Source organism: Equus przewalskii, chromosome 19 (genome assembly GCF_037783145.1).
Source record: "Equus przewalskii isolate Varuska chromosome 19, EquPr2, whole genome shotgun sequence".
Lineage (NCBI taxonomy): Eukaryota > Metazoa > Chordata > Mammalia > Perissodactyla > Equidae > Equus > Equus przewalskii.
In genome coordinates, this window is record NC_091849.1 from 17235096 (window position 1) to 17258297 (window position 23202).

The 23202-nt window shown below is 44.1% G+C and overlaps 1 protein-coding gene, 1 long non-coding RNA gene and 1 pseudogene across 2 annotated transcripts; 1 reads left to right on the forward strand and 2 right to left on the reverse strand.

Annotated features, from left to right (window-relative positions):
* LOC103549167 (glyceraldehyde-3-phosphate dehydrogenase-like) overlaps positions 1-3279 on the reverse strand; it is a 39101-nt pseudogene extending 35822 nt beyond the window's left edge.
* A 5928-nt stretch (positions 3280-9207) lies between these two features.
* Positions 9208-11914, forward strand: LOC139077269 (uncharacterized). The gene is made up of 2 exons (XR_011529629.1): positions 9208-9312; positions 10268-11914. It is a non-coding gene; the product is annotated as an uncharacterized lncRNA (long non-coding RNA).
* Positions 11915-16075: 4161 nt separating this feature from the next.
* NHLRC1 (NHL repeat containing E3 ubiquitin protein ligase 1) lies at positions 16076-18612 on the reverse strand. The gene has a single exon (XM_008517316.2). It carries the CDS (start codon positions 18394-18396, stop codon positions 17026-17028), a length of 1371 nt encoding a protein of 456 aa, XP_008515538.2. The 5' UTR covers positions 18397-18612; the 3' UTR covers positions 16076-17025.
* Positions 18613-23202: the final 4590 nt, after the last annotated feature.

Genomic DNA, 23202 nt, shown 5'->3' on the forward strand with positions numbered 1-23202 from the left:
TGTTTGCAGTTTTCTCATACTCTGTCTTGAGAAGTGTTGAGAAAAACAGGCAGTAAGCTGGGGAGGTGGTAGAGGTGATGGTGGAGGATGGGGAAAGTTGGCATTTTTCATCAGTCTGTGGAGTATGCTGTCCAGACCCCTTGGGGAGAGGTGAACAGGGAGAAATGGAGCAGATGGCTTATACTGGAAGTGAGGATGCAGGAAGGGAATCTGATGGGGCTGGAGAGCTTCCAGCTTATACCAAGTCAGTGCTTTGAAGTAGAGCTTTATTGTCTTACTGTAAGGGCTATAAATTCCTTCTACATCAGACACATTCAAATGTAAGCATCAATACTCATACATATCCCTAAGCCAATGTGAGATACTTTGTGATCACCAGCGGTTGGGGTTGCTGAGTCCCTGAGGCTTCATTAGAATAGAAAAGTGAGAGGTGAGTAGACATCTGCTCTTCCTGCCTCTTGCCAAACCCCCACTGAGGCCTGCAGTAGACGGGGCCTTGGGCTGCCTCACCTTCTCAGGCGCTCAGCAGGGCATTTTGCCAAAGGACATCTGGCAGGGGCTCCCCAAAAGGCTGATAACTAACTAGGTGTGGTCTATTCCTGGAATTTCTCTCTTATTTTCCACTCCCCCCGCTTTTGGAACATCATTGGAATTTGGAATTCACTGCCTTTCAAGAAACACAATATGTTTCAGGGTTCTCTTGCCCTATGCAGCTTCCTCACCTTTGTCCTGCCGCCACCTAGTCACTAGTACAGAAGGCAAGTGGTTTTCTCAGCTCTACATCTAATCAACATTTTTTAAAAAAAATTGTGGTAAAATACACATAATATCAAATTTACCATCTCAACCATGTTTAAGTGTACAGTTGATCAGTGTTAAGCATATTCATTGTTGTACAATCAATCTCCAGAACTCTTTTCATCTTGCAAAACTGAAACTCTGTACCCATTAAATAACAGCTCCCCATTTCTCGCTCCCCCAGCCCCTGGCAACTCCCATTCTACTTTCTGTCTCTATGGATTTGACTGCTCTATGTACTTGATGCTTAAGTGGAATCACACAGTTTTTGTCTTTTTGTGACTGGCTTATTTCACCCAGCATAATGTCCTCAAGTTTCATCCATGTTGTAGCACGTGTCAGAATTTCCTTCCTTGTGAAGGCTGAATCATATTTCATTGTATGTATTTACCACATTTTGTTTATCCATTCATCTGTCGATGGACACTTGAGTTGCTTCCACTTTTTGGCTATTGTGAATAATGTTGCTATGAATGCAAGTGAACAAATATCTATTCAAGACCCTGCTTTCAATTCTTTAGGGTATCTGCCCAGAAGTGGAATTGCTGGATCATATGGTAAATCTATTTTTAATTTTTCGAGGAACTACTATACTGTTTTCCACAGTGGCTGTACCATTTTACATTCCTGCCTGCAGTGCACAAGGGTTCCAGTTCTTCCCTATTCTGACAACACTTGTTATTTTCTGATTTTTTGACAGTAACCACCCTAATGGGTATGAGGTGGTATCTCGTGGTTTTGATTTGTATTTTTCTAATGATTAGTGCTGCTGAGCATCTTTTCATGTGCTTGTTGGCAATTTGCATACCTTCTCTGGAGAAATTCAACAAACGTGTTTTGGTTGTCTATGGGATGCCTGTCCAAGAGCCGTTTCCTCTTGTCCTCCTGCCTGACCTCTGATTTCATTTCTCCCTGATGTGTTTCAGGGATACGTTGTGATTAATCTAAGTGAGTGCTTTTTAATCCTGGCTGCACATTAGAATTGCTGGGGATAGCTTTAAAAAATATCCATGCTTGGGCCTCCTCCCCAGGCCAATTAAAAATCAGAATGTCTGAAGTTGGTCCAGGGCATTGGTATTTTCAGAAGTTTCCTACTTAGCTCCAGATATCCAAATACACTGCCAGGAGTATGAACCACGGTTTTATACCAAACATGGTGGTCCCATTCCTCTTGCAGTGATTGAGTTAGGATTGGTCATATGTCTTGGTTCTAGTCAATGTGATAGGATGGCTTCTAGGAAAGAGTTGCTTTTTCCTAAAATATGACCTGGTACAGGGTGGGAGGTGGGACGGAATGGTTTCTCTTCTTCCATTGAGTATGACTCTTAGAACTAGGGCAGTGCTCTTGCATCTGTGAGAGCAGTTGTGTCAAAGCAGGAAGATGTAACTGAACATGGGTAGCTGATGAAGTTATTGAACTTCTGGCTTGACCCACCTTGGAGCCAGCCCACTTCAGGAATTCTGATATGATCATAAATGTCCTTCTTATTTAAGTTGTTTTGAGTTGGGTTTTCTGCTGCTTGTGGCTGAAAGTATCCCAACATTACACTTACTGTGTGCTGGGAATTTCAGGAAGGCAGAGGGCCACCCATACGGAGTATCTGTTATGATAGAAGAAAGGAACAGAGACATTGTCTTGAACAGACTTAAACCCTGGATTCTCATGTTGAAAGTCTGAAGCTGTACTGTCCAAGCGTTTTAGGCTTCATTCAGAACCCAGGTAAGACAGGAAACCAGGAGAGTTGGGAAGGCTGTGCCATCAATAGCCAGAGCAGAACTGGAGGCATTCTGAACTTAAATCTTGTCTCTGCCTCAACTTGCCCTTTGGTGCAGCCCAAGTCCTTAAATCTGGGTCAGTTACAGAATTTGGATGCACCATGAAAAGCGAAAGAAGTTGGGTACATAAGAACATTCTGAGTCCAAACCACATAAGTCTTTAGAGATTAAATTTAACACCTTGATGTGATACCTGAGCCCAAACGAGTAACTTATTTAAACTAAGGGCCAGCCAGGTAGTACTTATCAGGCTACCTGATTCTCAGGTTTGCAGTAGGAGTAATCTTATTTAGCCTCTTCTTTCCTGGATCTAAGTACTATCAGATCAGGCATCATTTCTGCTACATTTCCTTCAATTACACCTGTAGCAGTGGCTTATGAGTAGGCAGCAGATAGCACCACTTACTGAGTCCGAAAAGCGAGGCTGGTTGAGGGGGTACACGGGATATTCTGTCGGTTGGTCACAGTTCTCTGCCTGTGTGCCAATTAGAGCATACGTTCAGAACTGACACATCCCAAGGTACAGCAAAACTTTCAAAAATGAAAAATGATCAGCTGCTAGCTCACAGCACTGTGTGACAAGAACCAGCCATAGGAAGGTCTGATTCAATATAAAATAGTGAAAGGGTTTGCGTATGTCTCTAGGAAAGTCATTGAAGTAGAAAATACTAAAAGCATACTTACCATCAGCTTTTCAGAATCCATTTTCTGATTTATTCTTATAGATAGGATCAAAATTTGAAGTGAACATTAATGAGTATAAAGTTTATCCAGATCTCCACTTGTCAATACTTCGTACCTGACCTTTGAAATTGCTTGTTTGGCTTTGTGGCCTCTATAGTGAAGCCAAAGGCCTACATGAGTATCCTTGAAATTCCTCAAAAGAGAAATTTGCATAAAGTGCACCTCAGTCTCAGTTTGAATGTGAAAACTGTTAGGGAAAGAAGTGTGAGAGGGATAAAAGTCATGGGGTGTTCAATTAATTGGATCAGCATTAACGTTGGTTAATCAAACACCTTTTCACTGACACAAGCAGCACAGTGATGCTCCCAACTCTGCCATTAGGTCTGTGAAGAGCTTTGAAAAGAAGGAGATTTTGAGTGTGAAAACTGTGAATGAAGATAAATCCAACCCATGTGCAAAATATATTCAAAACTACTGCTAGAATTTTGAGACGCAAGGCAAAAGTAGAAAACACAGAAGAATACTTTAGAAAGATAAAAGACAGCCCCATACTCAGTGATATTTGCTGCAACTCTTAATAAAGGAGGCTGATTCTTCCAGTCAAAATATAATGCTATCCTGGACAGAGTGTCAGCTTGTCAGGAGAGAAAAGACTAAATGCTGAGTTGAGACAGATCTGCTCATGAGATAATTGAAGTCAGGAGAGGGGCTTCTGATGATCGGGTAATTTGCAGAGAGGTTCTGCTGCCAGGCTTGTGACTGGAAAGATGAGGAGGACTCAATGAGTAGAATAGTGGCTTTTGTGGCACTTATGGGCAAGCCCTTGAAGGTATCTGTACATGCTGCTTTTTTGCACAAGCCTACCTTGGGGTGTGGGACATAGAGATATAATTAAGTCAAGGCTGATCTTGCCCTTCTGAGTGAGCACAAGCTGATCCTTCTTCCTTAAATCTGCCAGGAACATTGTCTCATCATCTCTCTTTACCCGCAAATAAAGGCCACACACAAAAAGGCCAAGGGAGAGCACCATCACCAGAAAAGCAATCAAATATGGAAACTTGGGGAAATAGAGGGATGAGAGACAGAATGAGAATTGAAGGTAAAAATTAAAAGATGGAGATCCGGAAAGACACCAAAGAAAAGGGCAGAATTGAATCACAGGGTGGCTGTTCAGCCTTGGAAAAGTGTGAAAATTCAGGCCTTTAATACGGCATTTCCCAGAACACTAGCCCCAAGGGTCAGATAAGTTCGGAAAACACTGTATCGTATATCTAACCACCTCCTATATTTTACAACTTATAATGAAAAATAGCTTATTAAGGGCTCTGAGAAATACTGCAATAAAGAAACCTGCTTAACTCATAAATTTATTTAAATACAGAACTTCTTTTTCCACATTACCCTGTTCTAGTAACATCCTGTAGGGCTGGAGTTCTACACGACACATTTGTTATTGTTGTATAGTATGTTAAGTAAATATAGCGGCCACGAGAAAAGTGTTTACTTATAGGAAGAAGCGTGATACGATGGAAAAACCTAACTAGGTTAGGAGTCAGGAGAGCTGACATCAGCTGCTGACTCTCTCCAATTCTGCATATCTAGGTAGAAAAAAATGCTCCGTGCAGCTAATATTGCTGAAAATCCAAAAATCAGAAAGAATTCAAATGGCAGCAAGCTTTAGAATTCTGGTTTTTCTCCTAAGAAGATTAATCACTTGTCCAAGTTACTTAACCTCTCCAGGCTTCAATTGACTCATTTAGAAAGTAGGGGAGTTAGCCATCAAGATCTCTATGATCCTGGCCAACTTTAAAACCTTACATATCAAAGGAGCTTTGAGAATCCAAAAAAATCCTTTCAATTGGTATCAGGCAACTCCCCTCCCTCTTGTCAAAATAGTGAAATGACCTGTTAGTAGTTTGACATCCCACTCAAAACTCAAGGGAACCAAATTATTTTCTTCTACTGCAGAACTCTGAGCACAAACTGAAAACTAGCTTTGTGCTGCCTTGACATAAAGCGTAAAGCCGAGTCCTTGTAATGCGTGATGATTTCTAGAAATGTCTGCCTTGGACTCTCTTAAGTCTCCTTTAGGTGAAAGTCACAGACACTCAACTCAAATTCATTTAAGGAGAATAGGGAACTTATTGGCTCAGATAACTAGGACATCCTGGGTTGCATCTCGCTTTGGGAACAGAAAAATTGGGGGACCCAAACAATGTTACATGGATGTTGACCTCCTCATTCTCTCAGCTCTACTTTCTTTTCTACAGGTTTTGTTGTCAGGAAGGTTCTCTTTACAGGGGAAAAAAGGTGGCTTCCTGAAGGTCTAAGCTTCATGGTCCTTAACTTCTACACTTAAAAAAAGAGGTATTGCCTTATCCTAAACAGTTCAAGCAAAATAATGATTGCTAACAATTCCTGAGCACTTACCATGCGTCAGGTACTAGTCTAATGCACATATATAAACATATTTAGGCCTCACAACAACTCCAGAATGTGGGCACTGTTAAATTTCCATTCTACAGACAAGGAAACCAAGGCTCAGAGAGATTAAATAGTTTATGTGATCTTGGGCAAATTATTTATCCTCCCTGTGTCTCAGTTTCCTCATCTGTAAAAATACCAACAGCAACTATTTCATAGGCTGTAGTGAGGATTAGATAAGGATGTGTAAGAACTGAAGGATGAGCCCCAACATAGAGTTACTGCATTCAGCAGGAAGTCAATAATTCTTGGTGCCATTTCCACTTGCTATTCTCTCATCCCCTTGTTGGTTCACAAACTGGCCCCTACACACAGAGGGAAAGGAGAGACTGAAGAAAGAGGCAGACCACTCCAGATTGGTAGGCGGCAGGTTTAATATGCAAGGGAACTTACATACAACATTTGTCTTGGGTGGCCACGAAACAAGTAGATCTCTGCACCCACCCTTCAGAATCTTAAGAGTTTATAGAGAGGCCTTAACTGGGTTCAGTCATGTATTCAGTCCAAATGGTCTCAACAACACATTGCTCTCTCGAGGCTGCATCCTTGAAAATGGCTCATACTGTGAGAATGGTGAGCAGAACATACATTCCAAAGACAAGCAGGGTGGGGTGAGGAGTCTCTGATTGCCCAGGTCCAGCTCATGGGTCAACCTGCGGTCACATCCTCTCAATGACCTCTTCTAATACCCCTGTCTGTATTGCTGCAATGGTCCAAAAAATTCAGCTTCCTACATTCCACAGTCTCTAACAGCATTAGATAAGATAGAAAGCGTCTCAATGGATCACAGCTATGGATAGAGGGAAGGAAACTGAAAGTAGCAGAGCTAGGGCAAAGCTGGGACCAAGATGTAGTATCCTCGTTGGGACGATGGAACTGAGGGTAAAAGCAAAGTCAAGGCTGCCAGTCTAGCCTAGATGGCCTATGCCTTGGATGGCAGACCCCAGGCTCTATATAGGAAAACCTTTAACTGGAAGCCTCTTGTACTGCTCCTGCTGGGGCAGGAGCCAGCTTCAGAGTGTGCCGGCAGGAGAGCTGCAGGTGGGAGCCCATCCTCCCCACGGGGGAGATGGTAATGAGTTAACTTGGCTGGAAGAGAGAGTATGGAACCCAAGCGAAGGTCATATCCTGACAGGAAGCCTTTCATTGATGATGATTACATGAAGAGATGGTGCTAAATATTATTCATAAATTATTTGGTAAGTTTCACAACAAAATAGGATCTTATAGACAATTTAACACATGCCCTGGCAAAAAATACTTCTTAACACGTTTGTGAAATATCCCATCAAATAAACACATTATTGAAGGTGGTTTCCGTTGGAATTGGAGATGCTATTCTGGATATCCTGACTGAGTGATGGTGCCTGGAGTCAAAATGATTCTAAGGCTCCATATTTCTCCTATGCTGTTCTTCGAAATTAGTCAGTGTTTCTGACCTGTTTTAACATACAGTTCCTAATCCATTAAAAAGAGCTATCAGGTGAAATCTTGCAATCTCTTTATCTTGAATATTTTGCCTTTGCTTGGTCCTTTGATTATTGCACAGAAGCTATGCCAGCCGAGTTATTTAAGTCGGGTAAGGGGGGACTCAAGGAACACCCTCAGTGCCAAGGTGTCCGGCAAAGTCCAGATTCCTCAATGCCTGCTGGCAGGTGCTGAGCATCCAGAGACAGGACAGGAGGACACACGAGGACACCCCCAACGACATCCTGAAATAGGGAAATATTTGTTATGTCAATTTGACTCCTATTCCCGTAAAATCTGTGGCTGCCATGGTGATGGGAAAGAGCTATATGATGATGGGAGAGGATTATAAAATATTTCACTGAGGGAAGTATTTTATTGTAACATAAATCAGCTTTGTTCAAAAAGGGCATTTTTGACCTGAGCAGATATTGATCAATTTACTACTGCGGTGTTGAGCTAAATGTGAAAATATCAGTAAAATCTCCTCAGATGCTCTGAAATACAGCTGTCATTTTGTTTCTTATATGGTCTCAGAATCTTGACTGGTTACAGATATAGAAAGTGAATCCTGATATTGGTAGGCTTAAATACAACTATTTACTTTTAGTTTGTTTTAGATGAAGCAAGCAGTATTTATGACATTGATCAATCTGGAATTCTAGGGTGACTTCATCTCTTCCAATACACCTTTCCAGTTTTGGCCATTTGGGCTTCTCTCTCCCTCTTCATAGCGCCTAGGACATATTTGTATGTAGCACTTAGCCTTCTCCACACCAGAACTCTAGTGCCTTAAGGGCATCTTTATATCGCTGCTGCTTAGCACATTGCTTAACAGACAGTGAGCACAAAGGAAATATTTATTGTGTAAATTCTTGCCAAAAAAAAAATCAAAGAAGTTTAAAAGTTATTTTTTTAATTGATAAACTTTATGTTTCGGCACGATTGAGTAAGCTCCAACCGGCCAATCTTTCTACAGAAAACAACTGTAAACTCTGACCATGCACAGACACAAACGCCAAGAAATCTCCCTGGCCACAAGATTTCACTGGCGAATTCTATCAAACATTTAAGAAGAAATAACATCAACATAACGCAAACTCTTTCAGAAAATAAGAGGAAGGAATATTTCCGAACTCGTTTTATGAGGCCACTACAAGCCCTGTGCCGGAGCCTGCCAAAGGCATTACGAAAAAATAAATAAATAGGCTGATAAACTTCATACGTGATGGGAATGCATTTGGATGTCCTCATGGGCTTCACTTGTACAGATAGTGCTTCTAGGAAATTTAGCAAATTCATATAAATTATATCTTACTGATTATCAGAAGAGAAAAATTAAAAATTTTAAGATTTATATTTTAATGTTCACCATGGAGGACTGGTATAATCTTGCAGAAATCAACTCCAGGATGTAATAAATTGGCCTCCTATATCATCAGTTTCACAGTCAGTCCAGATATATCAATTATTGGTTTGAAAATGGAAAAAGATTGCGTGGAATTGTATATCCGGGAGAAGGTCATTATGTTGAAGCCTATTCTGGAACACCTTGCTCGTCAGAATGCAGCCTGGGTAGAGGGCAGAAAGGGCTGACGTGAAGAAATTGGAGTAGCAGGCTCCTCTGATTCTGTCACATGTCACCACGCAGCTCCACAGTGCCCCAGGCAGCTCACAGCCCTGCTGTTGATGTCTGGTTTCACATATTTATGAGCTCTTCTCCCTTTGGACAGCAGCAAGAGCGAATCACCCTCATGACTGGTGAAAAAAATATCCTGAATATATAGTCTAAACTGAACATTCCTGGTTATAGTGCAAATTTCGATATGATTGAAAAGACTAGGCACTAAATTAGAGTCCGCTTACATTTTACTGTATAAAATCTAAGCACAATATTTTCTCTCCGTAAATTATGATTCTTTCATTGTGAACCTTGAGACCTCTGCTTTAACTCAAAATTTACTGGTATCTTCACTTTTTCCTTCTTTTCTCATCTCACAGAAACTGTGCTGCTTCATCTTGGGTCCTGTTCACAGCTAGAGCTAGTCTCACGGCCGTGCTGAACTGCAGGCTGAGAAAAGGGGAAGGCGGATGCAACATTTGGTGGGTACCACTCTGTCGCTCTCTTGCCACAGAGGTTGTGCCTGCCATGTTGTGGGATCTCCAAAACTGAACTTCAGCTGAATGTCACTAAAATTCACTTTGCAGAAGAGCTTGCCATTTATGTGATACATTCACTGTTTTACAAAATTTCAGTCTACGAAGGGATTTCTAGGAATATTAATTCCACAGAGATGAGTCAACTCAATTTAAGAATGGTAACAGTTGGGGCTGGCCTGGTGGTGCAGCGGTTAAGCACACGTTCTGCTTCAACGGCGGGGGGTTCGCTGGTTCGGATCCCAGGTGCGGGCATGGCACCGCTTGGCAAGCCATGCTGTGGTAGGCGTCCCATGTATAAAGTAGAGGAAGATGGGCATGGATGTTAGCTCAGGGCCAGTCTCCCTCAGCAAAAAGAGGAGGATTGGCAGCAGTTATCTCAGGGCTAATCTGCGTCAAAAAAAAAATGGTAACAGTAGTTTTTGCTAATAAAAAGTGATTAAATATTTCTATGCTTATCTAGGTTTTATAACTCTACAACGAGCACATGTTACTTCTACAATTCACGGGTGGGGGGATTACAAAGAGATATCCACCAAGGAAAGGGCCGGTAACACAAGGGAGAAATGGAAGAGAGCTCTGGGGCCTCAACGTTTGGAAAGAGTGGCCTCTCACAGGACAGGCTTCTGCCACTTGGCTCCCGGCTCTTGAAGCCTCTTCCCACCTTAAGAGTTCAGCTCTACACTGGGTGTCAGAGAGCTACAGAGCACTGTAGGCCACGCAGCTAAAGAATTACACTCTCTGAGTTCTGAAAATAACAAGAACATTTCATTATCCTTTAGCAAAAGCATTTGGTTTAAGGGAAATATCAGAACTTGACACCCATCACTCGGAGCCCTCCTAAGACCCAGTCACAGGCAGCTCCCACCTTGCCATGTAAACAGGTCTTTTCTCTCCACAGAACCTCAAAGAAGGCGCCATTGTGTGGATCGTGTGGCACTTAGAAATCGACGGATTCAGTCGACATTATGAGTTGAAGCTCTGAAACCTGAGGAGGGTAGCAACATTTCTTCCCAAAGAACATTCTCTAATGCTGATACAAGTTGATGTGAATGGGAGATGTGGTGGGGATAACACCACAAAGGGACAGCTGGGGCTTGTTTTTCTCTTAAGCCATGGGACCCAACCCTGGCTGCACACAGAGTCACCCAGGAGAGATTTTTAAAAATATCTGCTCTCCCCCAACCCAAACACAACAGGATTTGGTTATGCAATCTTGGGCCTCACAGCTTCTTCACCTTAAAATTACCTTAATAAAACCTGTCGTGGGGCCGGCCCTGTGGCCGAGTGGTTAAGTTCGCATGCTCTGCTTCGCCAGCCTAGGGTTTGGATCCTGGGCACGGACATGGCACCCCTCATTAGGGCATGTTGAGGCGGTGTCCCACATGCCACAACTAGAAGGACCCACAACTAATATATACAACTATGTACTGGGGGGGGTTGGGGAGAAAAAGCAGGAAAAAAAAAAAAAAGAGTGGCAACAGTTGTTAGCTCAGGTGCCAATCTTTAAAAAAAAACCTGTCCTGTCCACCTCAAGAGATGTTGTGAGGACCAAATAAGTGAACAGCGTTGTGAAACAACTTTCAAGTATTATGAAAATGTTAGTTATGTTTAAGTTCTTTAATCACACTCGCTTGAAACCAAAGGCTCCTTTTTATAACAAGGGCATACGCTACTGGCATACATTTAATGACCATGAAATAGAATGAATTTCTGTGGCCCCTATAGGGACAGAGTCTTGTGACGCTGGACTCATTAGGGCATACTTGTGCAACCACTAAAGAGGCTGGCCTCATGGTTATGGTCTAATTGGTCAATTTGGAAATACCATGGTGTTCTCTTGGGCCAGTGTGCATACAAACCTGGATGCTATTTGAGAAAGAAACAGTAGGCCATCTCAGTAGATGCAGTGAAGGAATAAAATAAAAGTTGACTTAAGGAAACTTGGGACAAAAAAGGTCGATTTGTAAAGAATGTAAGAACTTTACCAGTAAAAGATCTCATGTCAGTGACACATGTGCATGTACACGTGTGTGTGTATTCCCAGACTTTGATCTTTAGATCCTGTCCCACCAGGGGGGTCAATGTAGAATATGGAAAGGTCCAGTTTCTAGTCCTGGTTCTACCCCTAACTACCTGTGTGACCTAAACCAGTTCTTCTACAACTCAGTAGGCCTCGGTTGTCATTTCAGTGCATGGTAATAGAAAATTTCGAAGTTTCCTTCCAGTCCTAAAGTCTGTGGCTTGAAGCACAATTTCATAGGATCATTCTATAAGTGATTTTAGATTTTTGTTGTCGCTACTCTTATGACATTGTTAGTCAAACCAATGACTGATTTGACCAGAGGTCTGTCAGGAAATTAGCCCCCTTTTATATCATTATTTCCTCAGGAAAATATGAGCTGCTCTTCAACTACTGTAATGGACACAGCACGTATCATAATTTGCAGCCAGTCAGTCAACAAAGGTCTGTGGTTGGGCTGCCCATGCTGTATGAGTGGTTCCTGGGAAACTAGAATCCTCTTTATGTATCCATTATTAGCCAAAATTAACCCTGAGATGACTTCAACAGTGCTCCAAGCCCACCACCAGTGAGGGATAGAGGACACTTTCAGTTCCTCCTCTTCCCTCCTGGAGTTGACATCATGGCGATATTGGAGAGCAAGGACACTGGTGTTGTCTCTGCTCTTCAGTGTTTGACAAAAGATGTGACTCATGACTACTCAGGCAACCCCCACACCTCAAAGGCCCATGTGCTTGGTGAAAATGGAAATGTGGTAATTTTCTTCACCCAATATACAACCCAGGCTACCACAAAGTCACCATAATGCTTTTGTAACTGTCTATGAGTCACTCAGCAAACCCACCACAAATTGTTTTAATTCTAGACCAGCTTTCCCAAGCTACCCAGCTACATACAGCACTTCTCCTTTATTTTGTAAGCATTTTATTTTATTTTATTTTATTTTATTTTAAGATTGGCCCTGAGCGAACATCAGTTGCCAATCTTTTTTTTTCTTCTTCTTCTCCCCAAAGTCCCCCAGTACATAGTTGTATATTCTAGTTGTAGGCCCTTTAGTTCTGCTGTGTGGGACACTGCCTCAGCATGGCTTGATGAGCCGTGCTAGATCCACGCCCAGGATCCGAACCAGCAAAACCAGGGGCCGCCGAAGCAGAATGCACACACTCAACCACTTGGCCACAGGGCCAGCCCCAGCACTTCCCTTTTATCAGCAAAAGGAACACATAGTCTAGAAAAATTCCTTGGGAAAAACATATTAATTCAACAGATATTTCTGGACGCCTACAATGTGTCAGGCAGTGTTCTGGCCACTAGGGAAAGAGCTGTGACCGACACAAACGTCTTTGCCTTGGGGAGTTGACATTCTAGTTGGTAAAGCTGCCAAAAAACATGCTTTTCAGATTCTTCTTCATATCTTTTAAACACAGTCCAGCTTGTCATGATCTTTCTTAAGATGTAGCACCCCCAAATTGAGCAAAAACTCCATCCAAGTATTCTAAAGTAGAACCTGGCCTTCCAGATGGTGATGAAAGTGTATTTTTAAACTTCTATTTACCTTTGTCAAGATAGAAGGATTGGATGTATTTTATTTAAGAGTTTGTTGGCTTGATTTATAACTCAGATATTTAGACCTGTGGTATGTGGGCCTCCACTTGTGCTCTCATCTCAGGACCCACCTGTACTGGGGGCGGATGCATTGACGGGACAGTGCTGCTCCCCTCAGAGTTAATATCTTACTTATGGCATCAAAATCAGGAGGCTTAAGTTCAATTTTCTCCAAACAAATCAACAACATAGCATAATTTTTGTTAGGTACTTTCTGTTGCAACAAACTCGCACAGCTTAGCTTCCTGGGTGCATTTTCTCCTCCCTTTCTAACCTGGATTCCTCGCAGCTGTCTCTCTTCTCTGCCCCACAGCTGCTTCCCAGCCCTGATTCTGGCTTGCTCACAGCTGCTGTGCCCTCTAACTGAGCAGGCTTTCAGCATCCCCCCGCAGGCTGCCATCTGCCTGATTCGCATCCTATTGCTCAATTCAAAGGTCAGGGCCAAGAATCTAATTGGATCGTCCTTTCTGGGAAAACCTGATTGTCCCAGGCCACCTCACAGGCCAGTTTCCTGGTCTAATTAACACATTTGGAGGGACATTGATGGCTAGGCTGTTCTTTAGTTAGTTGTGCACCCCTGTCCAATCAGCTCTTGCTGGAGGGGGTCATGTAGTAGAAAATATGGTGGCTGAGAGCTGGCTCATCAGTAAGGCCTGTGGGAGGAGCCATTTTCCTTAGAAGTGTCTGTGGGCACAGGAGACACCATGATGGTTCGGTACAGTAGTTGTGGTGAGTCTTGCAGCCTCCCTATCATAGTTTCTACACATTCTTCCAGAAAACAGTTCATCTCCTTATTAACCGTGATACGTCACCATAGCGCATCACCGTTAGCGGAGCACTAGCCACCAGGACCCATGTTTTCTTTCTGTGGCAGATGTGAGGAGGATTAAATGCGATCATCACTAGTTCTTCCTCCTTTTTCTGAGGTGCACGGGACATACTGCTTTCCTCAAAAGGTGCATAACTCACCATTGGTGGGGTCTGCATCCCACTTAGTTGGGAGTCAGGAAAGGTCTCGAGAAGGCCCTAGCAAAATGGTGATGGTTTGGGTCCTGGGATCCAGAGTGAGACTTGCTGGAGGGGAGATTTATGAATCTGAACCAAGGTCCTTAGAAAAGGCCAAGGGAAAAGATTGAGAAAACCAAGTTCACAGGGCAGAACAAGGTCAAAAACAGGAGACAATCCAAGGATCAGGAATGAGGCAAAACTGGAACGGATGGAGAGTGATGTGAGAGCCGCTGAGATGGGAGCTGGAGTGCCTGCGCTCGGCTTTTATGGACTCACCGGTGGCGCATGGCGGGCAGCACTGGCCTAAAGGCTTGTGATTGAGGGGGATGTTCAGGAAGAGCCTGTTTCTGCTCCTTCTCCATTTACTCCCGGCGACATTCTTTTGTCTCCACTCTCTGGAGAGTCATTCCAACTGCCCTCCATCACCTTTGACTTTCTGCTGCAGTTATTTCCTCCCGCCTGTCTCAGACTCTTCAATCTCCTTCATAACCTGGAATTCAGTGCAACATGCCGCAAGCCCTTTAACCAGTTTGCTTTAAGGAACACAGCCCAGAAGATGAATTTAGCATCTGCCTTGCAGGTCACTGAACCTGTTCCCTCAGCAAGCACACGCTCGGAGATCAGGAACAACAAGCCTTGTGTCTTCCCCAGGGAGACCCCGCTCCCATATTACGCCATTCCTGGGAAAAGCTGCTTTCTCTTTGTGTTGTATATCCTGCCCCACCCACTCCCAAGCCTAATAATCTACCAAGTAGAGGTATCAGTTAACAAAGTCACTTGTAGCAATTCTCTGATTGGCTCCCACAACCTCTCACAGGCTCACACCCCATTCTTCCAGTTGAGTAATCCACATGGTAACAAGTAATACTTTGGTCACACACCTCCACGTGTGCTGCATATACCTTTCCTACAAGTGCTATCTGAAAAAGACACACACACAGCTCTATAATCAAAGATGATGCCGCTGATAATTCCAAATAGGAGAAAGTCCCTTGAATTGGTTCAACTGAACCTGAGGCCATTAAAATGTCATTATTCCTAAGGAAACCCTTTTACAGATTAATCCACAGTTGCTCTACTTGCAAATGACGACGTCGGAACCCATAACTCTACCTGAGACAATTTTTCCTGTTACACAATGCAGAATACCTGTGAAGTCGCCAACCTAAGGGTGACCTCCAAGGGTGGGGGAACGTAGGGGCAAGGGAGTCATCCCAGAATCCCTATTTGGAATGCATTTACACATGGTGGTCCAAGGTGCCTGGCTTCTTACTATTGTGCTATAGGATGGGAGCACTGAAAGCAAGATGGACTTTTGTGGACTGGCATGGGAGCCAAGCTCTCTCTTAGCTCTAAAGGACAGATTTACAATCTTTTGGAACATATCTTCCTCATCATTTGGGGGCTGTCTCTAGTGTGTACATTATATCTATTAAAACTCTTTGTAGATCCAGCCCTGATCCAGCAGTTAAAGTTCTGAGTGCTCTGCTTCAGCGGCCCAGGTTTGGTTCCTGGGCATGGAACCACACCACCCATCTGTCAGCAGCCATGCTGTGGTGGTGGCTCACATAGAAGAAGCAGAACTTACAACTATACACAACTATGTCCTGGGGCTTTGAGGGGCAAAAGGGGAGAAAAAGGAGGAAGATTGGCAACAGATGTTAGCCGAGGGTGAATCTTCCCCTGAAAAAATAAAAAAAACCTGATTCCTTCATGGATTCCTTAAAAGCAACAACAAAAAACAATTCTTTGCATAATAGAATTCTGTTGTTGATAAAGCATCTGCTACGACCTAATGCAAACTTTTACCTTTCAAAGCCAGTATTTTCTCCCTAAGGAAAAATTTTTGCTGCTGCTTCTGAGGTGCTGGTTACTTGGTACTATTTCAACACCCCTAAACTCTGAGGTATTTACACTAGCTGAAAACACCAACTTATAAGGAACTGGCCACTTCACCTGAAATTTCCACCTATTCATTTACTCAATTGCAACATTAAGCAGGCCTTATCTTGGTCAATGCTATACTTCAATTCAGGAAGTATTTAAGTGTTTACCAGTGGCCTAGATGCTGACTTAGGCTCAAGGGAAGTGTTTATTGAGTACACAGTGTTTGCAACAGAGAAAAATCCCATCCTGACAGTGCTTCAGGTTACCATTGATAATGAAAAGGCAGGCGAAATCACTTTTGCCACGAGGCGATCATGGTGGCTTATCTCCAAATTAACATAAACATGTAACAGGAACATCATCCAGCCCTCGAACACTGGTATGGACGTAGAGTGTTTTGCAGCAGTTTAGAATCAACGCCAATACAAGCCTTTCTCAACCAACCAACTAGTATTCCCTGAGCGCCTGTAGTGGGCAAGACACAGGTGCTAAAAGACACGTCTACCTTTTGAATAAGCAGTTCAACTGTTTTTCTTATTCAAGTAAGTCAGGATCCACAGTAACTCCATCCAATGTGCCATCAGAGGAGTTGCAAGTTGAACTGATGCCCACTACGAAATCCTTTTTCTCTTGCCCTCTCTATAAAGTCTCCTTTCTCTGTGCATCCAACTAAAATAAATAGCTAGTAAAAAGAGCACACATAGCAACAATCTACAGTCACGTATTTTTTTCCACATCTCTTATCTTATTTAAGAGCCAGGGGTTTTGGAGTCAGAATTGAGTTCCAATTGTCAGAGTAAGGAAATGTGACCTTGGGTAAGTCACTTAAACTCTCTGGGTCTCAGTTTTCTCTTCTTTAAAATGGAATTAATAATCGAAATTACCTCACTGGGTAGCTGTAAGGACTAAATAAGCTAAGATTTGCACATTTCTTAGCACAGGGAGTCCATATTCAATAAATGGTAGATTTAATTATTATGCTTTAATAATTGCCTGAACCTTTGCAAGTTTGCCAGGCAGTTATAATTCTCTCTGTTGGACAGATGAGATTAAGTAATTTAGCAGGGGTTAAACAATTCATCAGTGGCAGTTCCAGGGCTTCTGAGTCCAGGCCCGGGGACCCCCACCACACCCCATCACGCCCAGTCCACCTTATAGACTTTTATAGAATGGGCTGCACTGTCCAGCACAAGAAGAGCATTCTCCTTGGTGAAGGTCAGTGCCACAGGATGGGAAAGACCATGGGTGATGATGGGCTTCAGTACCGGAAACTCCTCTGGTTTTCCTAAGCATAGGACAGCCTGACTAGACGTGTCCGCAACAATGACATTCCCCTGGTGGTCAAAGGTCACAGCAGAGGCAGTTATTTTGGAGGGGAAGAAGAGGCTCAGTCCAAAGGTATCCACCTGGCCGATGAGCTGCATAGTCGCGTTGAACACCTTCACCGTGGTGCTGCAGGCCCCGGGCTCCAGAGCCAGGGGGCGCTCGAGGACCGCAATGGCACCGGTGAGCCAAGACACGGCCACCCCTCGTGGATTGCACAGATGAGCTTGCAACCTTTCGGTTCTCCGGAGGACCCCTTCCGGAAAGTCGACTTCCAGGAGGTGCAGGGACCCTGCCTCCGCATCAGTTACCACGACGCCATTCTGAGGGGTGGTCTCCACGCCCCAAGGTAAGGAGAACTGGCCTCCAATGACAAGCTTGATCTGGCCAAAAAAATCAAACACTTTGATGGAGCGGTCGCCGGCATCGGTGACAACCACGTGGCAGTCGTTGGTGACGGTGACATCAAGTGGGTACCTAATGTCCTGAGCAGCGTCCCCCTTCTCTCCAAACTGATGAGCACATCCTCCCCCGGAGTCAAAGATCTTGACTCGCCTCCTGCCGTCGTGTACCACCACGACGCGCCCCGTCTTGGGACACAGCGCCAGCCCGGTAGGGTTGACCAGGGTCCCCCAGCCGCCGAAGGTGTGGTGGCAGGTGAGGGCCCCGGGGCCGCAGGGGGCGGCGCAGTGGGCGGCCGGGGCCGTGCGAAGCGCGGAGCCCAGGAGCTCCAGGAGGTGCAACACTGGCAGGCAGTCGCTGGTGTCACAGCCCCGGCAGGCTCGCCGGCAGAAGGGGCACTCCAAGGCCAACGTCCGAGGGTGCGCCAGGGCGGCCACGCAGGCCAGGCAGACCACGTGGCCGCAGGGCAGGTTGCGTGGGCGCCGCTGCTGGCGGTGGCCGAACCTCTCAAAGCACACCTTGCACTCGAGCAGGCTGATCTCAGCCTCACGCACGAGTTCCCGCAGCGCCGGCCCGCTCCCCGGGGCCTCGGCACCCATCGCGCGGCCCTGGGCGCTCCTCTTGAGCCTCCAGCCTACCCGGCCGGACGCCGCCCCCGCGCTGCCCTTGGTCACGGTCACGGGGCGGGGCGCTGGTCCTGACGTTGATCGCTGCAGGCCGCTAGGACGCGATCTGCTGCCCCCTGGTGGGCGCGCGCGGCAGTCTTTCCTGATAGTGGACATTTACAGAATGCATCCGCAGCGCATGGTCAGACCTGTAATTTTCACAGCAGTCGTGCATGGAAACAAGCGGGTTGCTCCCTACCCTTAAGTGGCAATGCAAGAACCAGAACTCAGTCTTCCAACCCTGGTGCCTTGCACTTTCCAGTTCGCAGAGCTGGGTGCTGGGTGCTAGGACTGGCCGGGCATAAAACATGGTCTCATAGCTCGTGATGCTTATGATCTGATTGGCAAAACACAGACACACGAGGGAAGTTAAACTTCTAGGGGGTGAGGCAGGTGTGTGTACTTCTTTTGTGTCTTCTATCACATTGGTATTAAAGTAGATGCTTAATGAATACTTGTAAAATGAATTCATGTGTGAACGAAGGAATGTTATAGAACAATACAAGAAACCTACCAGCTGAATGAGTGTCAGTCAGATGGGGGAACCAGGGCTGGGAATGTCTTCCAGAGGAATTAATATGAAATAAGAAAGCTGCTACTCCTAATTGCTATAGAACCTACTCCATGCCTGCCCTCTTTTGAGTGGTTTCCATAGATTGTCTTATTTAAACCTCATGGCACTCCTTTAAGGGTATGTTATTTTCATCATCCCTTCTCTACAATAGAATTCACAGAGGTTAAGTATTTTGCCCAGGGTCACATGGCTAGGAATTTGACAGGACTGGGATTGGAAGCCACACTCTTAACTATCCCAGTGGTTTTCAAACTTGGCAAACTTGGCCCATGGTAAATACCTGGGTCTCATCCCAAGGTTTAATTGGTCCAGGGTGTGGTCTGGGCATCTGGAGTTTTTAAAAGCTCCCCAGATGATGACAATGTGCAGCCAAGTTTGGGAACCACTGTACTGCAATACTCCCTTCAAACAGCACCCAGTTCAGTTCTTCCAACCTCAGTCAAAACTGAAAGAAAAGAGAACCGACCATATGTTAGAAAATCTTCAAACAGGAGACAACACAATGTCTCTCAGGAATCCATTGCAATACTACAATCTCTCATTTTTAGGAGTTCCCCCTTCCCTCCAATGTCTTACATGAACGTTGTCTTTATAAAACCACATGTCAGATCACTTCTCTTCATTTAGAGATCATTACCATGATCATTCACCCTCTCGTTTGCTAGACTTCTGAGACAACAAGGAATTTTTATCCCCTATTAAAACCTCTGGAGGGAGCTTTAATGTAAGACAAGAAAGAACATTTTCTTGTTAAGTGTTGCATAATTCAAAGATTATCTGTGTAGTAGAACATAATAACCAACTTAATATTATAATTTCAGACTATAATGCATTTCCATTCCAAATAAATAGCCAACTAAAGTCATATCAAATAGAAATTACTGGGCCAGCCTAGTGGGGCAGCTATTAAGTGTGCATGTTCCACTTCAGCAGCCTGGGGTTCACTGTTTCGGATCCCAGGTGCAGACGTGGCACCGCTTGGCAGGCCATGCTGTGGTAGGCATCCCACGTATAAAGTAGAGGAAGATGGGCAGGGATGTTAGCTCAGGGCCAGTCTTCCTCAGCAAAAAAAAAAGAGGAGATTGGCAGCAGATGTTAGCTCAGGGCTAATCTTCCTCAAAAAAAAAATATTAAAAATAAAAAAATAGAAATTACTTTCTAAAGTAATCTTTAAATCAAGAAATACATTCAAGACACCAAAAATGGAATACTTTTGGAATAGTATTGTCTAATAGAAATATAATGAAAGCCACATTATTAACATTAAATTTTCTAGTAGCCACATTTTAGAAAGTAAAAAGAAACTAGTGAAGTTAATTTAATTGAATATTTTATTTAACCCAAAATATTATCATTTTGACATGTAATCACTATAAAAATTATTGAGGGTTTTTTTTTTTTAGTGCTAAGTAAAAGCTAGTGTTTTACGCTCACAGACATCCTGTCACACTAGCCCCATTTCAAGTGTTCAGTAACCACATGCAGCTGGTGGCTTTCACATGGAGGAGGACAGATCTGAAACAAGTCTGTGCTATGATATATTGCCTTCTCAAGGTGCTGTCCAAACTAATTGATCTTTGACTTGTTTCTAATTTGTCTCTGCTCCAGCAATGTTTTAAAAAGGATCCAAAGACCTCAACTCATTGCTGACGGTGGCGGAGCTTAGACCCTTCAGTGACATTCTGCCAGCCTGGGTGTGACTCCCAGGAGAGCAACTGCAGGGCTCAGCAACCTTGCTCTGCTCCCAGATAATCTTACTTTCTTCTTCTTGATCCTTTGCTGCCCCCGCAGGGCACCCTGTAGTACTGCACCAAGAGCCAGAAGGTGTTTGGGGAGGTATACCAGAAAAAACCGCAATAAACCTGAGATATTTAAGAATTTCGCCGTAATCATTCTACCGCTTGGTAGTTAGGCAGCACAACGGCTCTAGAAAGTGCTGTGGCACATACACAGACAATCCACCCTAATGATTTGCTGTCAAGACTCTAATTGGTAAGTTTGAAGTATGGAAATAGAACTTCGTGGCATTTGATTGGGAGCTGTGGTTTTTTCAATTACACAAAGCCTCAGAACTAAAAGCATGTGGGTTTGAGTCTTTCACAATTGAGGATCCCCACATCCTAGCTGGGCATCCTTAGTAATCATTTTTTTCATGTTTGCTGCCTCCATGTGGAATTAAACACAGATTCTGTTCCAGCATTCCTGTCAATCCAGTCCTCTCTTTGCTCTTGTCCTTTTTCTACTTTACCAAGTATATGAAGTTCTATTTCTCTTTTTATCCATTCTTAAAATTGCTCTTTTTTTTTTTTTTTAAGATTTTATTTTTTCCTTTTTCTGCCCAAAGCCCCCCGGTACATAGTTGTGTATTCTTCGTTGTGGGTTCTTCTAGTTGTGGCATGTGGGATGCTGCCTCAGCGTGGTCTGATGAGCAGTGCCATGTCCGCGCTCAGGATTCGAACTAACGAAACACTGGGCCACCTGCATCGGAGCACGCGAACGTAACCACTCAGCCACGGGGCCAGCCCCTTAAAATTGCTCTTTATCTGCATCTCCTCTTTCTTTTGCTCCTGTCTCTGAAGAGATAAACTAAGTTCCAGGAGAGCAGGAACCACGTCTGGTTTTCTTTGATACCATATCCCCAGCGTCTGGCACATGCCTGATACACAGTAGGAGCCTAACAAATGTTTTTTAAATGGATGAATCAATGAATGAATGAATACTTAAAAGGATACTACTTCCAGGCATCGAACTCAAATGTTATACCTTTTTTTTGATGCTTCTCTGGTATTTATAGGAAGAGTTGTTAGGAAAGTAGCATTTATCCAGGAATCACGCTAAGCATTTTGCTCATCTCTAGAGTCAATGCTGATAGGTTTCTCAAATACTTTGTAGAGTATAATCTTTGTCACATATATGCACACATTGATTAACAGAAGAAATGCCCTGACTCTGACTCTAACATTGTAAGTTTCCTGTGATGAATCTTTCCTCCCCATGGCAGAGACTCCATGATTTCCACTGTGCTTTCTCTAATACTCCTCACTTAGAAGGTCCTGAATAGCATAGTCATCTCTTCCTGCTTCCACCTAGAATGAGCCTTGAGGGTTGTGAGGGCAAAGGGCTTGAAGAATAGAACTTGTGGTCAGTGGGTGACGTATGTGCAAAGGACCGCAGGGCAGAGGAGGGAAAATGGGGACCCAGCTTAGGATGGTTACAGCAGGGAAGAGGCAGTGCAGGGGAGCAGGCTGCGAATCTGGGGAGGGAGGGAGTGCTGAGGCAGGCGGCTCCTGGCTTTGCGAGTGTGGCAAGATACGCCACATCTGTGCGGTTTAGGAGTCCCAGAACAAGTGCAATGATGCAGTTACATCCCAGACCGTACCTGACAATGGCCTGAGAGAAAGGCAGAGGAGCAAGCCATTTGGAATAGAATCTCTGTTAGGGAGGAGAGGCGCCACCTTTCAAAGGAGAAGTAAAAACAGTAGGCGCTTTAGTATGGGCTTGGGAGCCCACGAGAGCGAAAATGTCCTACCTTTGCCAACTTGAATCCCTCCTGGGTTGGTCGGTTTTGAGTTTCAGACCAGCTTCAGGGCACCTCCTCACCAGGTGAATTTCGTATTGCCTGTGTGGTTCCTTGGACTCTGAACTGAGCGCTGGTGACAGCTCCAGCTTGGTTCTCCCCCAGGAACATCCTGTCTTCCAGCGCCCCCTCTGACCACCATCTAATTTCGTAACTCACACTCAATGTGCTTGGCTTCCCAAGGGTGAGGGGTTTGGCGGGGAGGGGAAGACTGGTTCGGCCTTGAATGTTTTGAGCACCTACAGAAAAATGAGCTGGAGCTGTATGGGTGGAAATGGGAATTTGGAGATTTTAATGTTTCTCAAATTTGAAAAATTGGAGTGTTTCTCAGGGCGCCATCTTTGGTCTTTTTCTCTTCTCTTCCTACCTGCTTTCCCTGAGCAATGTCTTCCTCATTTATTCATGGTTTAAGTGGCCACTTATTCGTTGACCTGTGTGTATCCCTAATGCAGTCTTACTACACTAAACAGTAACATTCAGTGTTTGGTCTCTGCCATTAGCACCTACAATTCCTCAGAACAGAACTCTTGTCTTCAATCATCAGTGAATGCTTATCTCCTAGCACTTTCAAGAGTACTTACATTTGTTGAATGACTCTAATAACAGGGAAAGATTAAATAATTATGGTACTGCGATGTGACAGAACATTATGCAGCTATTACAAAATCTTTTTTTAAAAAAACATTTAGTGACATGAGAACGGGCTGATGAAATACTAGAGAAGATAGTAGAGATCCAATATCCATATTATGATCTCAACTTTACAACAATA